Source organism: Orycteropus afer, unplaced genomic scaffold (genome assembly GCF_000298275.1).
Source record: "Orycteropus afer afer isolate SDZICR_OR568_19922 unplaced genomic scaffold, OryAfe1.0 scaffold00065, whole genome shotgun sequence".
In the NCBI taxonomy this organism is placed as follows: domain Eukaryota; kingdom Metazoa; phylum Chordata; class Mammalia; order Tubulidentata; family Orycteropodidae; genus Orycteropus; species Orycteropus afer.
Genome location: NW_006921652.1, coordinates 7,431,198 through 7,449,538, shown reverse-complemented (window position 1 = coordinate 7,449,538; position 18,341 = coordinate 7,431,198). Strand labels below are relative to the sequence as shown.

At 39.6% G+C, this 18,341-nt stretch overlaps 1 protein-coding gene across 1 annotated transcript in view; it reads right to left on the bottom strand.

Moving 5' to 3' along the window:
- The window catches only part of ANTXR1 (ANTXR cell adhesion molecule 1), a 315,149-nt gene that overhangs the window by 233,818 nt on the left and 62,990 nt on the right, over nucleotides 1-18,341 (bottom strand). Inside the window, 5 exon segments of the mRNA XM_007940140.2 lie at nucleotides 7,594-7,674; nucleotides 9,077-9,145; nucleotides 13,359-13,438; nucleotides 15,237-15,270; nucleotides 15,869-15,950. Coding sequence (XP_007938331.2) covers nucleotides 7,594-7,674; nucleotides 9,077-9,145; nucleotides 13,359-13,438; nucleotides 15,237-15,270; nucleotides 15,869-15,950 — 346 coding nt within the window.

Below are 18,341 nucleotides of genomic sequence, written 5' to 3'. Positions count from 1 at the left end.
AGATGCAATCTTGGACTAGAGAGTGGAGGAAGGACCAAAGGGATTTTATGAAACAGAGCTACAAAACTGCCCACTTTTGCAGTGTAGATCTTCCATGGATTATGAATGCTATACAGTCCTCTTGGCCACTTCATAATTAGTAAATATGCAAAACATGATGCTGGGCACCATGAGAAATATGAGGAATGAGACACTGTGTTTGTGCTACTGAACATATAGCTGGGAGGAGCAGCATATAGCACAAAAAATACCCAAGTGCCAAGGGAGTGGTTCCAACAATTAGTGCCACTGGAGTTCAAAGCAGTGAGAGTTAATTGTGGATGAGAGATCTGGGCAAATTCCATGGAAAAGAAAAGACTGAGCTGGACCTTGAGGTTGGACAGGATTCAGATGGGACAAAGGAAGAAAAGGGGGTTTCCTTCAATCACAAGCCTGATTTAAGAGAATGGGTGCTATTGCTAAACTATACTGCTCCATCTACTAGCTCTAGAAAAAGGATTATTAGTTCAATAAGCCAGCAATTGTCCATGATGAGGGGACTACATTGCAGATTTTGATTGGAGGGAAACCCTTGGCAGTTCCTAGTAGGGTCTTGAAGGAGTAGGCAGGAAGGAAAGGCTGGAACAGAGGCTTTGCCTTTTGTCATAGTTTTGGTAGGGGCTAGGCCAGACTACCCACCACCACTCCTTGGAAGGAAGGTTGGGCAATCCTACTTCCATAGTGATACTGCCTCAGAAACCCAAGGAGGGGTCGCTATGAGTCGGGGCCAACTCGACAGCAAACAACAACAACAACAACAACAGGCCAGACTATGGGGTACATGTCTTCTGTCTTTCCAAGACTGAAAACGAGAAAGGAGCACAGGATCTGGTTTCCACAAATAAAATAAATTCATATACACCATGGAATAGGTTTATTCCTAGTTTAATTGTTCTTACAGCTTCCCTAATAACACGGATGTTCATGCCAAAGGTTGCGAGAAATCCTTACAAATATAGTTGTTTGCTCAATACTTGTTTACTGTTGATCAAATATGCTGAAAGTTCTATGCCCTGACTCACCCTCACATTAATAGAAAATCCAACACAGGCTTAAATATTTACTCTAGGGAAGTGCTCCTAGATGGAGAGGTTTTGCTGCCAGCCACGGGGTTCCTCTGCCTCATAGACAGTGTGTCTGGCTCCAGGCCCTATCCTCAACTGCACACCAAGTAGGGACAGCTGGGCAGAGGAGTTTGAGTCATGGTAGCCAGGCCAGGCTTGAGACTCAAAGTTGTAGACCCATTTCAGTGTTGTCTGAACCCGCCTTTCATGCAGGTTCCGGTTTCACTGCCTGCAGCACTTTTAAAAAGGCAAACAAAGACCTAGGAGCCTGGCTGGACTTTTGCTTCATATTTTCACTTGAGGGCTGGCACTAAAGTCACAAGTTGTGGTCAGTGGAAATTCCCAAAGAAGCCACAATAACAAAAGGCAAAGAGGTATTTCCTTCCTTACTGTTTTACTGGCTTAAAGGGCTACAATATTCTATCCATCCAAAGTTTTTCTTATAATTTTATCAACTATATGTTGCAAGTGAGAGTAGGAATACTATCATGGTCCTTGGAGGTAGATTCCTGAGCAAGTATGGAAGGAAAGAGGCTCCTTTTAGTTTTTTTCAAGTGGCTAGCTTCCCATGATGATGGAACTCCATTTGTAGAGTAGATTGAGATTTTCAGAGGTTCTTGCCACCTAGGAGCAAAAAGAAAAGAGCTCTTTCACCCACCCACTGTCCCTCAGGTCAGGCCATGCAGTTCCAGTCTTGCTTCTGCTGTGTGAACCATGCCAAACCATTTCACATTTTTGATCCTCAGTGTCTTCCCCTCTGAAGTGTCTTCTCACTTCCTGGCCTATACACATCATCCCATAGAGCACTGTAGGTCATTCATATCATTGGCATTAGAGATAGATATGGGACTTTTGGATCACTGCTCACTGTGCTATGCCGGCTTGAATGAGTTGGCTAATCTCTCTGACTCTCAGTATGTACTTCTGTAAGAGAGGCAGTAATATCTACATCAAATGGTGGTTCTAAGGTTTTAATGAGATGATGTATGTAGAATGATCTACACAGTGTCTGGCACCACAGTCAGAACTCACTGAATGGTAGTTTTTATTATTTTTATCTCCTCTAGGGAATGGAGGAAGGAAAAAGCATGGGCTTTGAAGATCCATGTCTCTAGAGCTCATGCTTCAAAGAGTTTTATTTATTTTGCCATGATTTTTAGATTTCTGGAGAGTCACAATTTTTGGTAGGACTGGTCTATTGTCAGACTTTGTATCAGGAGCTCTGGTGGCATAGTGCATAAGGCATTTGACTGTTAACCAGAAGGCTGGTGGATGAAACCTACCAGCCACTTCTTGGAAGGAAGATTGGCAATCTACTTCTGTAGAGATACCGCCTTGGAAACCCAAGGAGGGGTCACTATGAGTTGAAGAGACTTGATGGCAGTGAGTTTGGCTTTTTTGGTATTGTCCTTAGAGTAAACAGGCTTTGTGTGATTTAGCCCCTGATTCTTCCTTACATCTTCTGCCATTATTAGCTTCAAGAACTGCTCTTCTTTCATTTTCTCCAATGAGCCATCTTAGGGCAGGGTTCTGCCAGGAGCATTGTCTCTGTCCTCTTACAATGGATGGCTCCATTTCATCCTTCAGGTCATCTCCTCAAAGGAGTCTCTAGGTTCTTTGTCAACCACTTTAGTCTTAATCTCGAGGAGCTCTGGTGGCATAGTGCCTAAGGCACTTGACTACTAACCAGAAGGCTGGTGGTTCAAATCCACCAGCCACTCCTTGGAAGGAAGGTTGGGCAATCTACTTCCATAATGAGACTGCCTTGGAAACCCAAGGAGGAGTTGCTATGAGTTGCAATTGACTCGACGGCAGTGAGTTTGGTTTGGTTGGTTACTCTTAATCTCAGTAGTATGTTGTTTCTTTTATACCATTTATTAAAATTTTAATTATATAATTATGTGCTTACTTACTTTTTTAATGTGTCTCTCACTAGATTGTAATTGCCACCAGGACAGGATCTCTACTTTACTCATAACTGAATGGTCAGAGTCTACCATAAAAGGTTTTCAGTGTATATTTGATGGATGAATAAATATTAAAGCTTGCATCTTGATTATGGGTTTAAAAATAAGGTCACTGTGAGCAGAGATCTTTATGAACCATTTGAACTTATTAAAAGTTACATTGCAGTCCTACTTTGAATAATTAAGCCCAGTTCTATTTTTTTATGAGAAAATAATCAGTCACAAAACAATGTCCATGGGAACAAGCTGGAATAGATATTTGAGATGGGGGAAAAAGCAAGAGCTTTCTTTTCAGCATCTTAAAATAATGAGCCAGCTTTTAGGTCATAATTATTTCTGTCTGATTTGAGAAAGATAAGCCTTGCTGTGCTTGCCCCTGTTTCACTGTCCAAGCAAATGAATTAACAACTGCCATAAACATGGGCTTCAAGTACTGGAGAAGTCTAAACCACGAACATAACTCCCAGATAAAAGTTCACAAGAATGTTATCATTAAGCTAGTTTGGAAACTGAAGTCTCATTTTAATTTTTTTTCTCTCCCTTTTCAGGGAACTGTTTAGCTAAACTTTCTTATATGTCTTTGGTGTTATTTCCACTTGAAGGAAGAAGTTTTAACAACATCCGGGTTCATGTTGAGCTTGAGTGAGTTGCTAAGGCTGAAATATTTAAGGACAACACTGATTTATGCAGAGAAAAAGATTCTAACTATTTGTCCAGAAATCAACTCTTGAATGATGTTAGGGACATGGCTCTAAGTTACTAACTTACTCATTAGATAGATGCTGTTGTTAGCTGCCATCGAATCAGTTCTGATTCACAGCTACCCTAAGTACAACAAAATGAAATATTGCCTGGTCTTGCATCATCCTCACAACTGTTGCTGTGTTTGAGCCCACTGTCATAGCCACTGTGTCAATTCATCTCATTAAGGGTCTTCCTCTTTTTCACTGACTCACTATTTGATGTCCTTCTCCACTGACTCATTCCAAGTGATAACATGTCCAAAGTATGTGAGACAAAGTCTTGCCATCCTGCTTATAAGGAGCATTCTGGCTGTACTTCTTCCAAGACAGATCTGTTTGTTCTACTGGCAGTCCATGGTACATACAATATTCTTCACCAACACTATAATTCAAATGCATCAATTCTTCATCAGTCTTCCTTATTCATTGTCCAGCTTTTGCATGCATGTAAGATATTGAAAAGACCATGCTTGGGTGAGAACTTTAGTCTTCAAAGTGACGTTTCTGCTGTATAACACTTAAAGAGCCATCTTAGGGCATGGCTTTTCTCCCCTTACCATAATGTTGCTTACTGGATCAGTTGTGAGAATTTTTGTTTTCCTTATGTTGAAGTATAATCTATACCGAAGATTGTAGTGCTTTTTTTTTTTTAATTAAGTAACTTTTTATTATGATTTGGGTGAAAGCTTACAAAGTAAATTGGTTTTCACTCAACAATTCATACACATTTTGTTTTGTGACTTTGATTGATATCCCCATAAGGTAACTTCCCAAAGTAAGATGTAGAACACTGTCTTTGTAGACTATATTATGCCAGTTGAACTTGACGTCCCCTGACACTATGGTCCTGAGACCCCAAGCCCCGAGACTCATTCCCTTGAGGTGTTTGGTTATGGTTAAGAAGTTTTCATAACTTTGCCCCCATATGATTTACTATATTCACGGCTATATATGCCGCACATATAAATATATACGTAGAACTATCCTCTGGCAAACCTCTATATATTCGTGAGTCTTTGATCTTCATTAGTAAGTACTTCAAGTCCTTTTCACTTCCAGCAAGCCAGGTTGTATCATCTGCATATTACAGGTTGTTAGTGAGTGTTTCTCCAATACTGATGCCATGTTCTTTTTCATATAGTCCACTTTCTTGGATTATTTGCTCAGCATACAGATTGAATTTGTTGTTGTTGTTGTTGTTGTTATGTGCCGTTGAGTCGGCCCCGACTCATAGCGACCCCTCCTTGGGTTTCCGAGGCAGTATCACTATGGAAGTAGGATTGCCCAACCTTCCTTCCGAGGAGTGGCTGGTGGGTTTGAACTGCCAGCCTTCTGGTTAGCAGTCAAGTGCTTTAGCCACTATGCTACCAGAGCTCCAGATTGAATAAGATGCTAAAAAGATAGAATGCTCACACACACCCTTCCTGATTTTAAAACATGCAGTATCCTGTTGTTCTGTTCAAACAACCGCCTCTTGTTCTCTGTACAGGTTTCTCATGAGCACAATTGAGTGTTCTGGAATTCCCACTTTTTAAAATATTATCTACAGCATTTGATCCATATAGTCAAAGGCTTTTGCATAGTCAATAAACACAGGTACTGGTATTCTCTGCTTTCAGCCAACATTCAACTAACATCAGCAATGATATCCCTATATAGATGGCTATTATTATTACTGTCCCATAAATATGCTTTCCTCTTTTTGAACTTTTAGGCTGAGGTCATGTCATCTCCCCTTTGGTGCTACTCACCACTCTTATCTCATCTTTCAGGGATTCAGGTCTGACCCACCCCCTCATGAAGGCTCCAGCCCAGAATAATCCACCTCTGAGCCTCTAAAGGATCCATGACGAGACCCAAATATGTTTGCTAATCATGTGTTGCAAATCTTGGTGTTGCTTTGTATGGTTATTGTAGTTCTTGTTTATATTTCCAGGTATGCCATGATGATGTCACAAATGATTTAATGGGATCCTTCACCTAGGAACTCATAGTTGGGATTGATACTTCTCTACCCTTCCAATAATTTCCACTTTCTGCTTATGGTAGTTTGAATGGGTTTCTGTTCTTTGCAAATAAAAACATTTTAAATAAGACAAGTGTCATCTGTACATATTTAAGGTAGGAATTCCCCACCTGAAGGGAAATTATTTTTCATGATTCTGAAAATTTAAGGTAAGGTCATACATATCAATGTTCTAAAAGTATACTTGGGACACTTATGAAAAAAAGCACAGATTGAAAATATTCATACCCCTGTGCCATATCTCAAAGTGACTGCAATAGAATCTCTAGGGGGTAAGGCCTAGGAATTGGTATTGTAGACGATAACATTATTGTAGACAAGAAAATATTGTAGATTCTAGATGATTTTTATGCATATTCAGTTTGGAAATTCAGGGTATGTGGGTGTATGGGGTAGAGAAATAATGTCCTTCATGTGATAGGAAAGTGAGAGAGAAGGGAAGATACTTCATATGCCTTGAATATTTACTATGTGCCTGGTAAAAATAGTAGATATTTTCTCCAGTGTTACCTCATATAATCCTCAAACAAGTCTATGATATAAGTCTTATGAGTCCATTTTTACAAAGATATAGTGAAATAACTTGTTCATTGATCTGTGAGTGGTAAGAGGTTGGGCCAGGACTTAAACTCTGTGTTGATCAGCTCTAAAGTTTTTCCTTCTCACTCTCCTGGAGTTCCTAGTAAACCTTGGAGGAGGAGGGGACATGAAGCACAGCCAACTGGAGTTGGCTTGGGGCAACTGGGCAGATCCTGAGTATCTGGCTGGCTACTCCTGGAAAAAGACCCCCATGACATCTTAAGAGGACAGTCTTCTGAGCTCTGGACTTCCATTCTGGACCCTAAGTATGAAGCCTGGTGAGCTTCCATTGGAGAAACTGCTGGCTATCTGCCTGGTCACAAAACTTAAAGGTGGAGACTGCAGAGCTTCTAGATTTCAACACTGCTAGCTGCCAACACACAGACCAGCCTGGCAGCTGGTGCTTTGAAGATTAGCACCATCCAATACACCAGCTGAACCAAAGGACTGGCCTGTGTATGGAAGATGGAGAAGTGTCATATTCAATGCACAGGAAAAAAGGCTGTTGAAAACGATTTGTGTGTGAAGAATTGTTCCATTCAACCCAGCTGAGGATGGTGAGGAGGGCTATTGATTGTGGAAACCCTGGAGAACATTTGAATGCAGTGGTTCTCATCCTTGGTTGGATCACCCAGAGGAGATTTAAAAAAAAATTCTAAAGACCAAGCTGTACTCCATACCAAAGGCCAGATATTAGAGTTTCTTAAAAGCAGTTGTTTTTTTTTTTTTAAAGGCATCCAGGACAGAGAATCACTGGTTTAAAGTGTCTTCAATGGCCAGGTGACTCAGGTTCAGCCTGCAAAGGTTGTGGCTGGAATCCCCACTTACTGCTGAGAAAGTTTGGAAATTCAAGGATCAAGTATAAGCCATCAGCCATAGCCTCTCTGTGATGACAGGTCCCAACTGTGGGGTCTGCCTAACATGTGGCTTCCTCTAAAAGCAGGTCTCCTTTTGATTGTTAATTCCATTGTGCAGTAGAACTGGCACCTGAGAATGATGAAAAAGGGCATGTGTAGAAAGCAGGAGTGATAAGTGGCACGCATCAGGATATAAGAAGGAATGTTCTCTCTAGCAGAAGAACACCAGCCTTGGAGAGAAGGAATTGGGAGATTCACAGCAGAACAAAGAGCAAAAAGTGCTTGAGTGTCCAAGTGCTGGGGAAGTGCTCTACTCACTGAATGTATGATGCCTTGCAGAGCCTGAAAACCGTCATTCACAGGAAACACGTGATCCTTACTGTCCGCAATTCGGGCCAGCTGAGAACACAGCAAACACAAGCACATGGAGATGTGTCAGGCTGGAACACGGAGACCCTAGCAAGGCCATTTGAGTGCAGGGGCTCCATCTACTTTTAGAACCCAGAGGAATGTGAGGTCTTCAGTGGGCTCTGGGACCTCACTGAAAAACCTTCATCAATAATGAGCTAACCGGGGCTGCTTTGGAGCAGGCTTTGAAGAATCGGCTCCAGCTTTTACATTTGTTTTAATACTTTTCTCAGGGAGAAACAGGTAAAATTGCCCAGCAAGATGAAAATATGGCCTGGGTTGATGTATTTATGGATCTGAGGGAAAGCTGTTGGCTCATTTTTCTCCCATTCACCCAAATTACTGTTAATGACTCTATTCAAATCAAATATATTCAAGGTTCCTTTTGGAGCAGTTTTAAAATATAAATTTTGGACTTCTTGTTGGGGAGGATCAATGAATGAGTACTCTAACTTTCACTCAAACTGCTCATTCAGAAAAGGACTTTTGTAATTGGATTGCCTGGTCCTGCTTTGTAGAACACTGAACTGAGGGAAAGGAGAAGTCAAACTGTGATCTTTTCTATTCCTAGTCTCACATAGTTCTGTGATTTCCATAGTCATTGTCAATGCCAGAGTATGGTTTCAAACAAATACCTTTTATCGCTTTTACTAATTGCAAAATAACACTTACTCATTGTGAAAACTTCAGAAAACCCAAGAAAGTTAAATTAAGAAAACCAAAAGGAAAAAAAGATTACTCATAATTCTATCTCATCATCCATCCATCCTTCCTTCTTTGCTACAATATGATACAATACACAGTCCTTCATACTATTTATGTAAAGATACACACTTATTTTTAAAATGGGCTCATACATATCCCTCTGTTTTGTGACCCTATTTTATTCACTTGACAATATATCACAAACTTGATATATTCACTTGGCTTGAAAAGCCAAGGAGGGAATGGGAACATTTTCTCATCATTAAATCAAATAAAAAATTATGAACCAACTTGAGGAATATTATTTTGGTTGATGCCCAGCTGTCCAATTATTTTTAATTTCTTTACACTGAAAATGCAAAAAGTCAAGATTTGTTAAATAAAATGACAAAGACAAAAAACAAAACAACAATCAAGCTAGTTCATTTCTGTTTTGAATCCTGTGGCAATTTAAGATCTACCAAGAAAGATGCTGCCTGGGTGGTCTGGGCTGAAGACCACAAGCTCATCAGTAGATGACTTCACATCCCTTACACACACAGTAACTCCTCCCTGCTTAGAATTTCTGGAAAAATAACCAATATAAAGGGTATTTATGTTGCTGATGCACTTTCTGCACTGGTAAACATTTTTTCTACCATTCACCAGCTCAGTATGCTCCCAAATATGAGGAAACCCAAGCTCATACCTGTGTTTCATTGAAATCTTTCACTCCCACACAGTAAACAATTGCACCAAGATCTCGAGACCTATTAGCCTGCATCAAGAAAAGAAAAAAAGTTAGAGAAGCAGAGAGAAAATATACTCCTCTTAGATTTTCCAGATTAACTTCATCAACCAAGTATTTATTGAGTATCCACCAATTGCCAGGTACCATGAAGAAAGGACAGTTTTTGTTCTCCAGGAGCTCATACTCCAGGGAACATCATATTCTAATGTAAGGCATGGAGAACATGAGTGATTAGTTCAATGGGAGGTGTTGAGAAAGATCCACAGAAGTAGAGTCTTGACAAAGGGCTTTGAAAAGCCAAGAAGGGAATGGGAAACTATTGGCCAAGAGAAGTCTTTTTAAATATTTTTGGGAAAAATTGCTCTTTTTCTTCCTCTAATGAATTTTTAGCGACATGCCTTTTTTCCTTTGGAATGTCAGCATGGTATGACAAAAAGACTGTGGCCTTTAGAACCTGATATACCTGAGTCTGATTTTTGGCTTTGCTCTGTAAAGTGTTTTGAGGATTAAATGAGATAATGTTATCAGAGTTCCTCACTCACAGCCCTGACCACTATAGATGCTCATGAACAGCATTACCCTTTGTGAAAGGGTCTTTTCCATCCCAGTGGGATAAATTTCAGTTCCAACAGAGGGAATTTCATAAGTTGATCATAGACTTCAACAGGCATGCTATATTACTGTCTTGTTCCTCCGTATTTTCTGAACAATCATTCAAACTCAAATCCAAAAATGGTCTTTCTGGATTTCAAAACCATCTGGAGAATTTTCCTTTTCAATATTTTTTCCTGTTCATGATGCTTGAGAACTTTGAGGCTATGAATTTTGGAAGTTTGAGCAAAACAAACCAAGATTTCATACACTTCTTCTGCTGAGAAACATGTAACCAACACTCATGATAGTGTTCCTGGGATCCTGGGAGCTATACTACAATAAGGTTCCCAATGAGTGGTTTATGGCCGTATGTTGTCTAAACTCATGCTAGATATCCTCTAGTAACAGATACCTGAGCTCCAAGGTACTTTAGGCTGGATTTTCCTCATTGGGGAATTTTATTTCTACATCCAAGAGAGAAACACTGTGAATGATAAATGGCTAAGAATGCAGGCTTACTAGTTATTCAGTTTTGCGCAAGTTACTCATCCGATTTGAAGCCTGGATTTTTTTCATCTGTACATCTGTAGATGCTGCTCTGAGGATTAAATGAAATAATTTATATAAAGTGTTTAGCTCTATGCACAGTGTATTGTAGCTTTTTCATTTTTTATTCTTACCATATACCTTTCTATCAGAATGTCTTCATTTTCAGAAAACTCACTGCCCCTTCTCAATGACCTCAATGTAGGCTTTAAATTGTTAGTGTCAGGTACACTCCGCTCCCTCAAAAGCTGTCTTCTCAAATTGTTGTATCTACTGATCATCTATTGATAGCTCTTTCCAGCTTAAGCATTAATTTCACTTCATAGAACGTATAGTTATTGGTTTAATGGTATAGGAATTGTGGTCCATATTCAAAAAGGTGAACCAATGACCTTCTCTAGAATTAAGCTATAGAGAAAGCAATATACTGCATAACATTCAAGTTTTGGTTTGACTTTAATATTTGATTTATTAAAGGCTCTGATTTCCAGGTTCTTCAGTGTTTCAGAAAAGAAAAATAAAAGGTAGAAATCCTTGTCATATATAGTAACCAGATTCACTGCTGTTGAGTTGTACTTGACTCATAGCGACCCCTTCTTGGGTTTCCGAGGCAGTATCACTACTGAAGTAGATTGCCCAACCTTCCTTCTGAGGAGTGGCTGGTGGGTTTGAACTGCCAGCCTTCTGGTTAGCAGTCAAGTGCCTTAAGCACTGCACCACCAGAGGTCCCATCATATATAGTAGATGCACAATAAATAATTTGATAGTAAACATAACAGTAAGTGCTCAGTATATGTATACGGATTTGAATTATGTTCTTTATTTTCTTGTCTTAGCACTCAAACCCACGGAATTTTGGAAGTTATAAAAACATGTCTTTTTTCCTTCATGTCGAAAATATTCCCTGTTCCTTTCAGGATAAAATAAGCAGTCTAGTCCCAACCTTATCTTCAACAACTTCTGTGACCTTTCTCTTCCAGTTGGGCTTTATCTGGAATTATCAAGTATGGAACAGTTCATTTTCTTTATATATTATGGTCAATCTTTCTTTTTCAAAAAGCCTCCTTCTATTGGCACTGGCACTCTGAATATTTTCCCAAGTTCGTATGTGCCATACCTAAAATTCCTTTCTATTAAACCCTATTTTAAGCCTTTTATATCCATCATTCATTTTATCTTCAGTATTTTCCTTATTAGGGATTTTGCTTTATTTGACTGTTATTTAGTGTCTAAATAAGCCACTTGGCATTCCCATCAGATATTTTCAATTTTAGAATATAGAAACTTATTACTTTCCAAATGTTCAGTGAGTACATGCCATAATTATTTGTGTGCTTCCCTGTTTGTGACTTATTTTTGCACAAGTCAGGGGAAGGAATAATGTGTCTACCTGCATAATGTCCCCATGCCCTTTGCCAGCAGAGGCCTCTCAAAGTTGAGCACTATTATGGGGTAAGACCTATGGGACAACTACTGTCTTACTTCTCTCTGTATCTGTAGGTTCTAGTATAGTGCTTGGCACTTGCCAAATCCTCAGTTAACACTAAATGAATGAACGAATATATGCTTCGTGCTTGCTGAAGGAGCTAGAATTTAAATTGAATAGTGGTAGTCAAGAGCTTAAGGCAAATGACTCCTGCCTCAGTGTCCAACATTTCCCTCCCTTGTGCCTGTCTTTTTCCGTATTATCTTTCTTCTATCTTGGCTTGAATGAGCCTTTGTCACTGTTGTTGTTGTTAGGTGCCATTGAGTTGATTCTGACTCTCTGCAACCCCATGTGACAGAGTAGAACTTCCTCCTAGGGTTTCCTAGGCTATAATCTTTATGGGAGCAGATTGCCAGGTCTTTTCTCCTGCGGAATGGCTGGTGGGTTTGAACTTCTGACCTTTTGGGTAGCAGCTGAGAGCTTAACCATTACATCACCAGGGCTAATTCCTTTGCCATTGTTGTTGTTATTTGTCATCGAGTTGGACCCGACTCCTAGCGATGCTTCCTTGGGTTTCCAAGGCAGTATCACTACGGAAATAGATTGCCCAACCTTCCTTCCGAGGAGTGGCTGGTGGGTTTGAACCGCCAGCCTTCTGGTTAGTAATCAAGCACTACGTCACCAGAGGTCCTCCTTTGTCATTAATAAGGCTTAAATACATTATGGTCTCGGGTCGATTATACATATAGTTCAAAATTTAAAACTTGAAAAGATTTTCTAAATGTAAACATTATTTTCAATTCCTGAGTAAACCTCTTTTCAGGAATATTTTTATATAAACTGAAAACTTAATTTAGAATATTCTTTCACTTGCTTTAAGGAGTACTTCTTGAGAACATAGAGAAAAGGAAAAAAGGAAATATTGAAGGACAGATTAGCACTAACTTTGCTACCAATTACTGTCAACTTTGGTTCTTAAGAGTAGGAATCTCAGTGATTAATAGATTGTCACATGATTGACTCTTACATATTCCAAATAATTCTTCCTCCTCTTTCTATTTTAGCAGAAATTATGAGGGAAAACAAAAAATGGTATCAATGTTTTTTGTTTGTTTAAAAGTGATATGTGGTGTTTCAAAGCTCCTAGAAAAATGTAATATACCTTCAATCAAAGTATGATAGATACTTTTTATCCTTCAAAATACAAAATAGGTAAGTATTTTGAAAGGAAAATAAAAATAGTATGTAGAAGACACAAACATTTAGTTAATGAGTAAATTAAAAAAAAATGTCTAGAAAAAAAAAACGTCTAGAACAAAAAAACAAACCCATTGCCATTGAGTCAGTTCTGACTCATGATGACCCCACATGTTGCAGAGTAGAACTGCTCCACAGGATTTTTGAGGCTGTAATCTTTATGGAAGCAGATCACCAGGCCTGCCTTCCATGGTGCCACTGGGTGGGTTTGAACTGCCAATTTTTAGATTAGTACTAGAGTGCAAACCATCAATACTACCCAGGGATCTCTTTTTACATATCGGACATAATTTTATCCTGACATTTTTACAAAGAATATCTATTATTTTGGCAGAGAAGAAAGACTACAGGCCAGATAAGAAGGGAGAAGTCCTCTTTCTATGTTGGTGTTTGGACACAGGCCAGGCTGTGGCTTACCTCCCTCTCTGAATAGAAAAAGAGATCTTCATGGAGTTCTCCATCAGTCAAAGCAATGATGACACTGGCTGTCCTGTATCCTGCTCAACACAACACAAAGCAATCAGTCCATCTTGCCAGAGTCCATCTCTTACAAGCTCCACCACCCCAGGTCATCAATATGGTAAGAATCAGCAACTTTTCTTCTAGGACTGCAAGCAACTACATCATGAAGAATACTGCTTGTAGAGGAAAAGCCTTTAGAGGGAATAGGTTTTCCTTCTAAGTTTCTCAGCATCATCTCAAAAAATGGCCCAAAATAGTGAACTGCCAGCTGGGAGTTGTTATGAGGTGCCATGGAGTCAATTTTCGATTTAGAGCAACCCCATGTCTCAGAGTAGAACTGATCCATAGGGTTTTCTTGGCTGTGTTCTTTACAGAGCACATCACCAGGTCTTTCTCCTGCAGAGCCCTGGCTGGGTTTGAACTACCAACTTACAGTTAGCAGTCAGGGCTTAATCCTTGTGCCATCCGGGCTCCTTTAGCTGAGAAGAGCTCCAGTGAATCAAGTGTGATTACATCTAGTAACAGGCCACGTGACTATTGCTAAGGTCTTAGAGCCAACTGCCACATGAGTTGGTCACTCATCCCTCCCACGTATTATAGCTGACCACACATACCACCCTTTGAAGACAGTTTGGCGGAGAGTAATGGCAATCATGATTTATTATACCAAAAAACTTGTTGCCATTGAGTTGATTGCAACTCATAGCAGCCATAAAGGACAGAGTAGGGTTTTGAAGGCTGCAGTCTTTATGGAAACAGACTGCCTGCCTCATCTTTTACCCGTGGAGCAGCTGGAGGGCTTGAACTGCTGACCTTTTGGTTAGTAGCTGAACTTTTAACCACTGTACAATCAAGGCTCCTTGAAAGTGTCACAGCAGCTGGCAAGATGTATTAGAATTCTTTGAGTGATTTTTCAGACTTCTAGTCATGTTGTTGATGGTGATATATGTTAGCAAGTGTTGGTGTTATTACTGGGTTTGTTCTTATTTATTGCCTTTTAGGATGAAAAAGGAAGTAGAAAACTCTATAGGCCTGGAAGAAAAATCCCCACTGTAATACTAAAAACAAAAACAGAAAAACCTCACTGCCATCAAGTTGGATCCCACTCAGAGCAACCCCTCCTTGGGTTTCTGAGGCAGTATCACTACAGAAATAGACTAACCAATCTTTCTTCCGAGGAGTGGCTGGTGGGTTTGAACCACCAGCCTTCTGGTTAGCAGTCAAGTGCCTTAGGCACTACATCACCAAGCTCCACTGTAATACTTACTCTTTTTTAACAGATTTACCTCAGATAAAGAAATGTTACCCATAAAAGATATTGAAGTAAAAGCAATAAAAGTTATACTAATAATTGCTATTATTTCAAAGTGGCAGACATACTACTAAGCATATCTCATGCATTTATTTCATTTAAATGAATGAAGTTTTAAACCAAACTGGTATCTTAAGATATCATAGCCAATAACAGTTATGAAGAGGTTTGGAGCTCAGAGAAGGACAAGAAAATTAAATTTGACACAAAATACAAGACTTTAGTATTACTAATTTAATGAATTCAGCATGAAAGACTGTTCATGAGGATTATAGACTGTGGCCATAAAGACCTCTAAACTACTTTCATATAACTTTTCTTGGCACCAGCAGGACAGTAGAATTTGACCTGGTATCTGCCTTCTTTCTATGCATTTTCTCTTTGTGATGAAGTATGTGTCCAAGGATTATAGACAATGTCACATGTGTCTTTGGAAACATCAAATTACTGAGGTACTTTCGCAGGCACAAACACAAAACAAGTTAAATATTTCACAATGGTAATTCTAAATATGGTCTTACCTTGACTGTTTTCATAATAAATCTGCTCACTGGCCTAAAATACAAAGGAAAGAACCATCAGAAGATAGCCACTGTTGGCCATTCCAAATACCATGATGGACAGTGGGATCTGGTATTAGAGATGCAGCTAGGGCTCAAGTTGATTATTTATATAATTCACCCAGGCTTCACTCAAGTATTAATGGATGAGGTCTGTCTAAAGTTACTGTTACATTTACTAATATACTTGGGCAGGTGGATCAGTGACTTATTTCTCATAGCTTGGGACTTATTTTTCTGAAGGCTTAAGTCACTGAGATTCTGTCTAAACCACAGAAGCCACCTTGCAGGCAAATGTCACTTTGGGAATGGAGGGGCTTACACGTGGTATAATTTATGAGTGTCACTAAACATTAGCTAACAAGCCCTTCTCAGTGTCAGGGAAGGAGGAAGGAAATTCATTTCTTCAGTGCTTTTGGATAGAGTTATCATGTATAAGCTTATAGAATTTTTTTTTTTTTTTTTTTACTCTGTTGTGTTGGGTGTTATTCAGTCCCTTTATACATGTGCCCCTTAATCTCATCAGCCTTTCCTATGTTGATGTTTCAATATCACAGTTTATATTTGGAGTTTTAGAACTGTTTTAAAATTACCCTTTCAAATCCTTCATGCATGTAAGTGTCTCCTCCTGGTAGGACTTTCTGGAGTTCTTCTAGGCCTTGACGGATCTGTTCCCTAAAATCCAAAGAAACAGCGTTAGACTTTTTTTTTTTTTTTAAATAATATTTTATTGTATTTTTGGTGAAGGTTTACACAGCAGTTTAGGTTCCCATTCAACATTTTCTACACAATTTGTTCAGTGAAATTGATTGCATTCTTCACAGTGCATGAATATTTAATTATTTCTATTCTGGTTGCTCCCTTTCCATTCATCTAATTTTTCCACAGCCTTATGTTCTCAGCTTTGTTTTAAAGTCATTGTTTACCATTTAGTCTCATATAGATGACTTTTCAAAGGAGCACAGTACTTACGGGTAATGTTTGTTTGTTGTTATGTGCCGTTGAGTCAGACTGTACTCATAGCGACCCCTCCTTGGGTTTCCAAGGTGGTATCATTATGGAGGTAGATTGCCCAACCTTCTTTCTGAGGAGTGGCTGAGGGGTTTGAACCACCAGCCTTCTGGTTAGCAGTCAAGTGCTTTGGGCACTACACTAATAGACATTATTATTTATTTAAGAATTTTTTTGTTGTGATGTGGGTGCAAGTTTACAAAACAGATGCATTTTACACACAACAATTTACACATTTGGTTTTATGACCCAGATCACAATCAATACTCATTATTTTTTTGAGCCAATTTATTCTGAGCTACAAGGTGACCTCAGGGAATTAGTTTTGGCTCAAGGTTGGAGGAGCATCTCAGGGCATAAACCCTGTTAGTTGCATTAGGTCATTTTGAATTTTGCTGTTGGTAGTCATATTCACCAGTCTTTTTCTTATCTTTGTAGATAATGCTATATTGCCCCACCGGTCCTCCAAAAGCCTATCAGAAAGGAAGTCTTTGTATTACCCCTTAAGCGCCAACCATAGCATAGGATAAGTGAGACTGCAAGGATTGAGGAGAAGGACTCTTCCGAAGGTTCCCATCTGCTTATGAACGTTTTCCATTGCCTTAGCAGGAACAAACTTTTCACTGTACATTGGAAATGAATATTAAAATGTGACTGTTGGGGGGTGGGGTAGATACAGCAACTCAGACACATTTACATCGAGATGCAAATGACTCATGTAAGCCAGAAAAAGGTGAGGGTAGGTTACCAAAAACCCGGGTAGGTTACTGCAAGGACCGTAGATGAAGCGGGGAATGTGTCCAGAGCAAACTCTACCACCCACACGACTATGCCAAAGGAAACGGCACAGTCAGCTCTGAAAATAAAAGCCCAAGGAATCTACACTTTCCAGGATAATCAAGAGTGTTTTCTATGGGCTAGTGCCTGTGTTTGCTTACTCTGTTCAAGGTGGTAGTGGGAACAGAAAGGGGAAGTGGGTATGGCATTAGGTAAAGGGTGCAACTGGCAGTAGGAAATGTAAGTGGTTTGTGGACCACATTCTCTCTGGGATGTAAGATGTCTATATTCATGTTCCTGTCTTTTAAATAGCTCCATAAACTGGTCAACTGATTGCCGCTAATTCCAACTCATGGTGACCCCTTGTGTGTCACAGTGCAGCTGTGCTCCATAAGGTTTACAATGTCTAATTTTTCAAAAGTGGATCACCAGGCCTTTCTTCCAAGGCACCTCTGGGCAGACTCAAACCACCAGCCTTTTGGTTATTAGTCAAATGCGTTAACCCAGGGACTCCTAATAGTTCCACATTGTGTCTGAATGGGGGAAGAAAGTGTAATTCCTGAAAAACCTTAACTTTATTCCTAGACTAAAGGGCTATGAAAGGGTTTGAAATTACCTTTCCCTACTTGAGTCTCCTTAGGGTAAGAGGGTTGGAGATACTCTATTTAAATTAAGGAGGGAAATGTCTGTTAAGCAAGGAAGGAACCCAACACTTATTGAGCATACACCAAGTATAGGGCATTGCTCAATGGTTTCCGATTTCTTCACTACAAGGACCACTTTTAAGTATTACTGTCCACTTATTTACAGGTGAAAGAACTTGGACTCACAGAGGTTAAGTAAGAGAGCAGAAATTTGACGTCCAATCTGTCTGACTAAAAATTCCCATGGCTTTCCACTCTGTCAAGCAGTTTCCTAGCAGGGAACAGCACTGGAGAAGTGAGAAGTTTTCAATACTACTTGGACTAGTGAAGAAGAATAGTAATTCTTAACACTTTCTGAGCACTTACTATGTGCTAGACTCTGTTCTAAATATGTCACAGATAATTAATTCATTTAAGCCTCTGACAGCTCTTTGAGGTAGATACTGTTATTGCCATTTCACAGGTAAGGAAACTGAGTTACAGAGAAGGTAAGAAACCTGCTCAAGGCCCCTCAAATACTAAGTGGTGGAGGCAGGATTTGTACCTAGAGCCTTGCTTTCAATCACTATGATACTCTTTCATAAATATCCCCTGTTGTTGTTGTTGTTATTTGCCATCGAGTCGGCCCCCACTC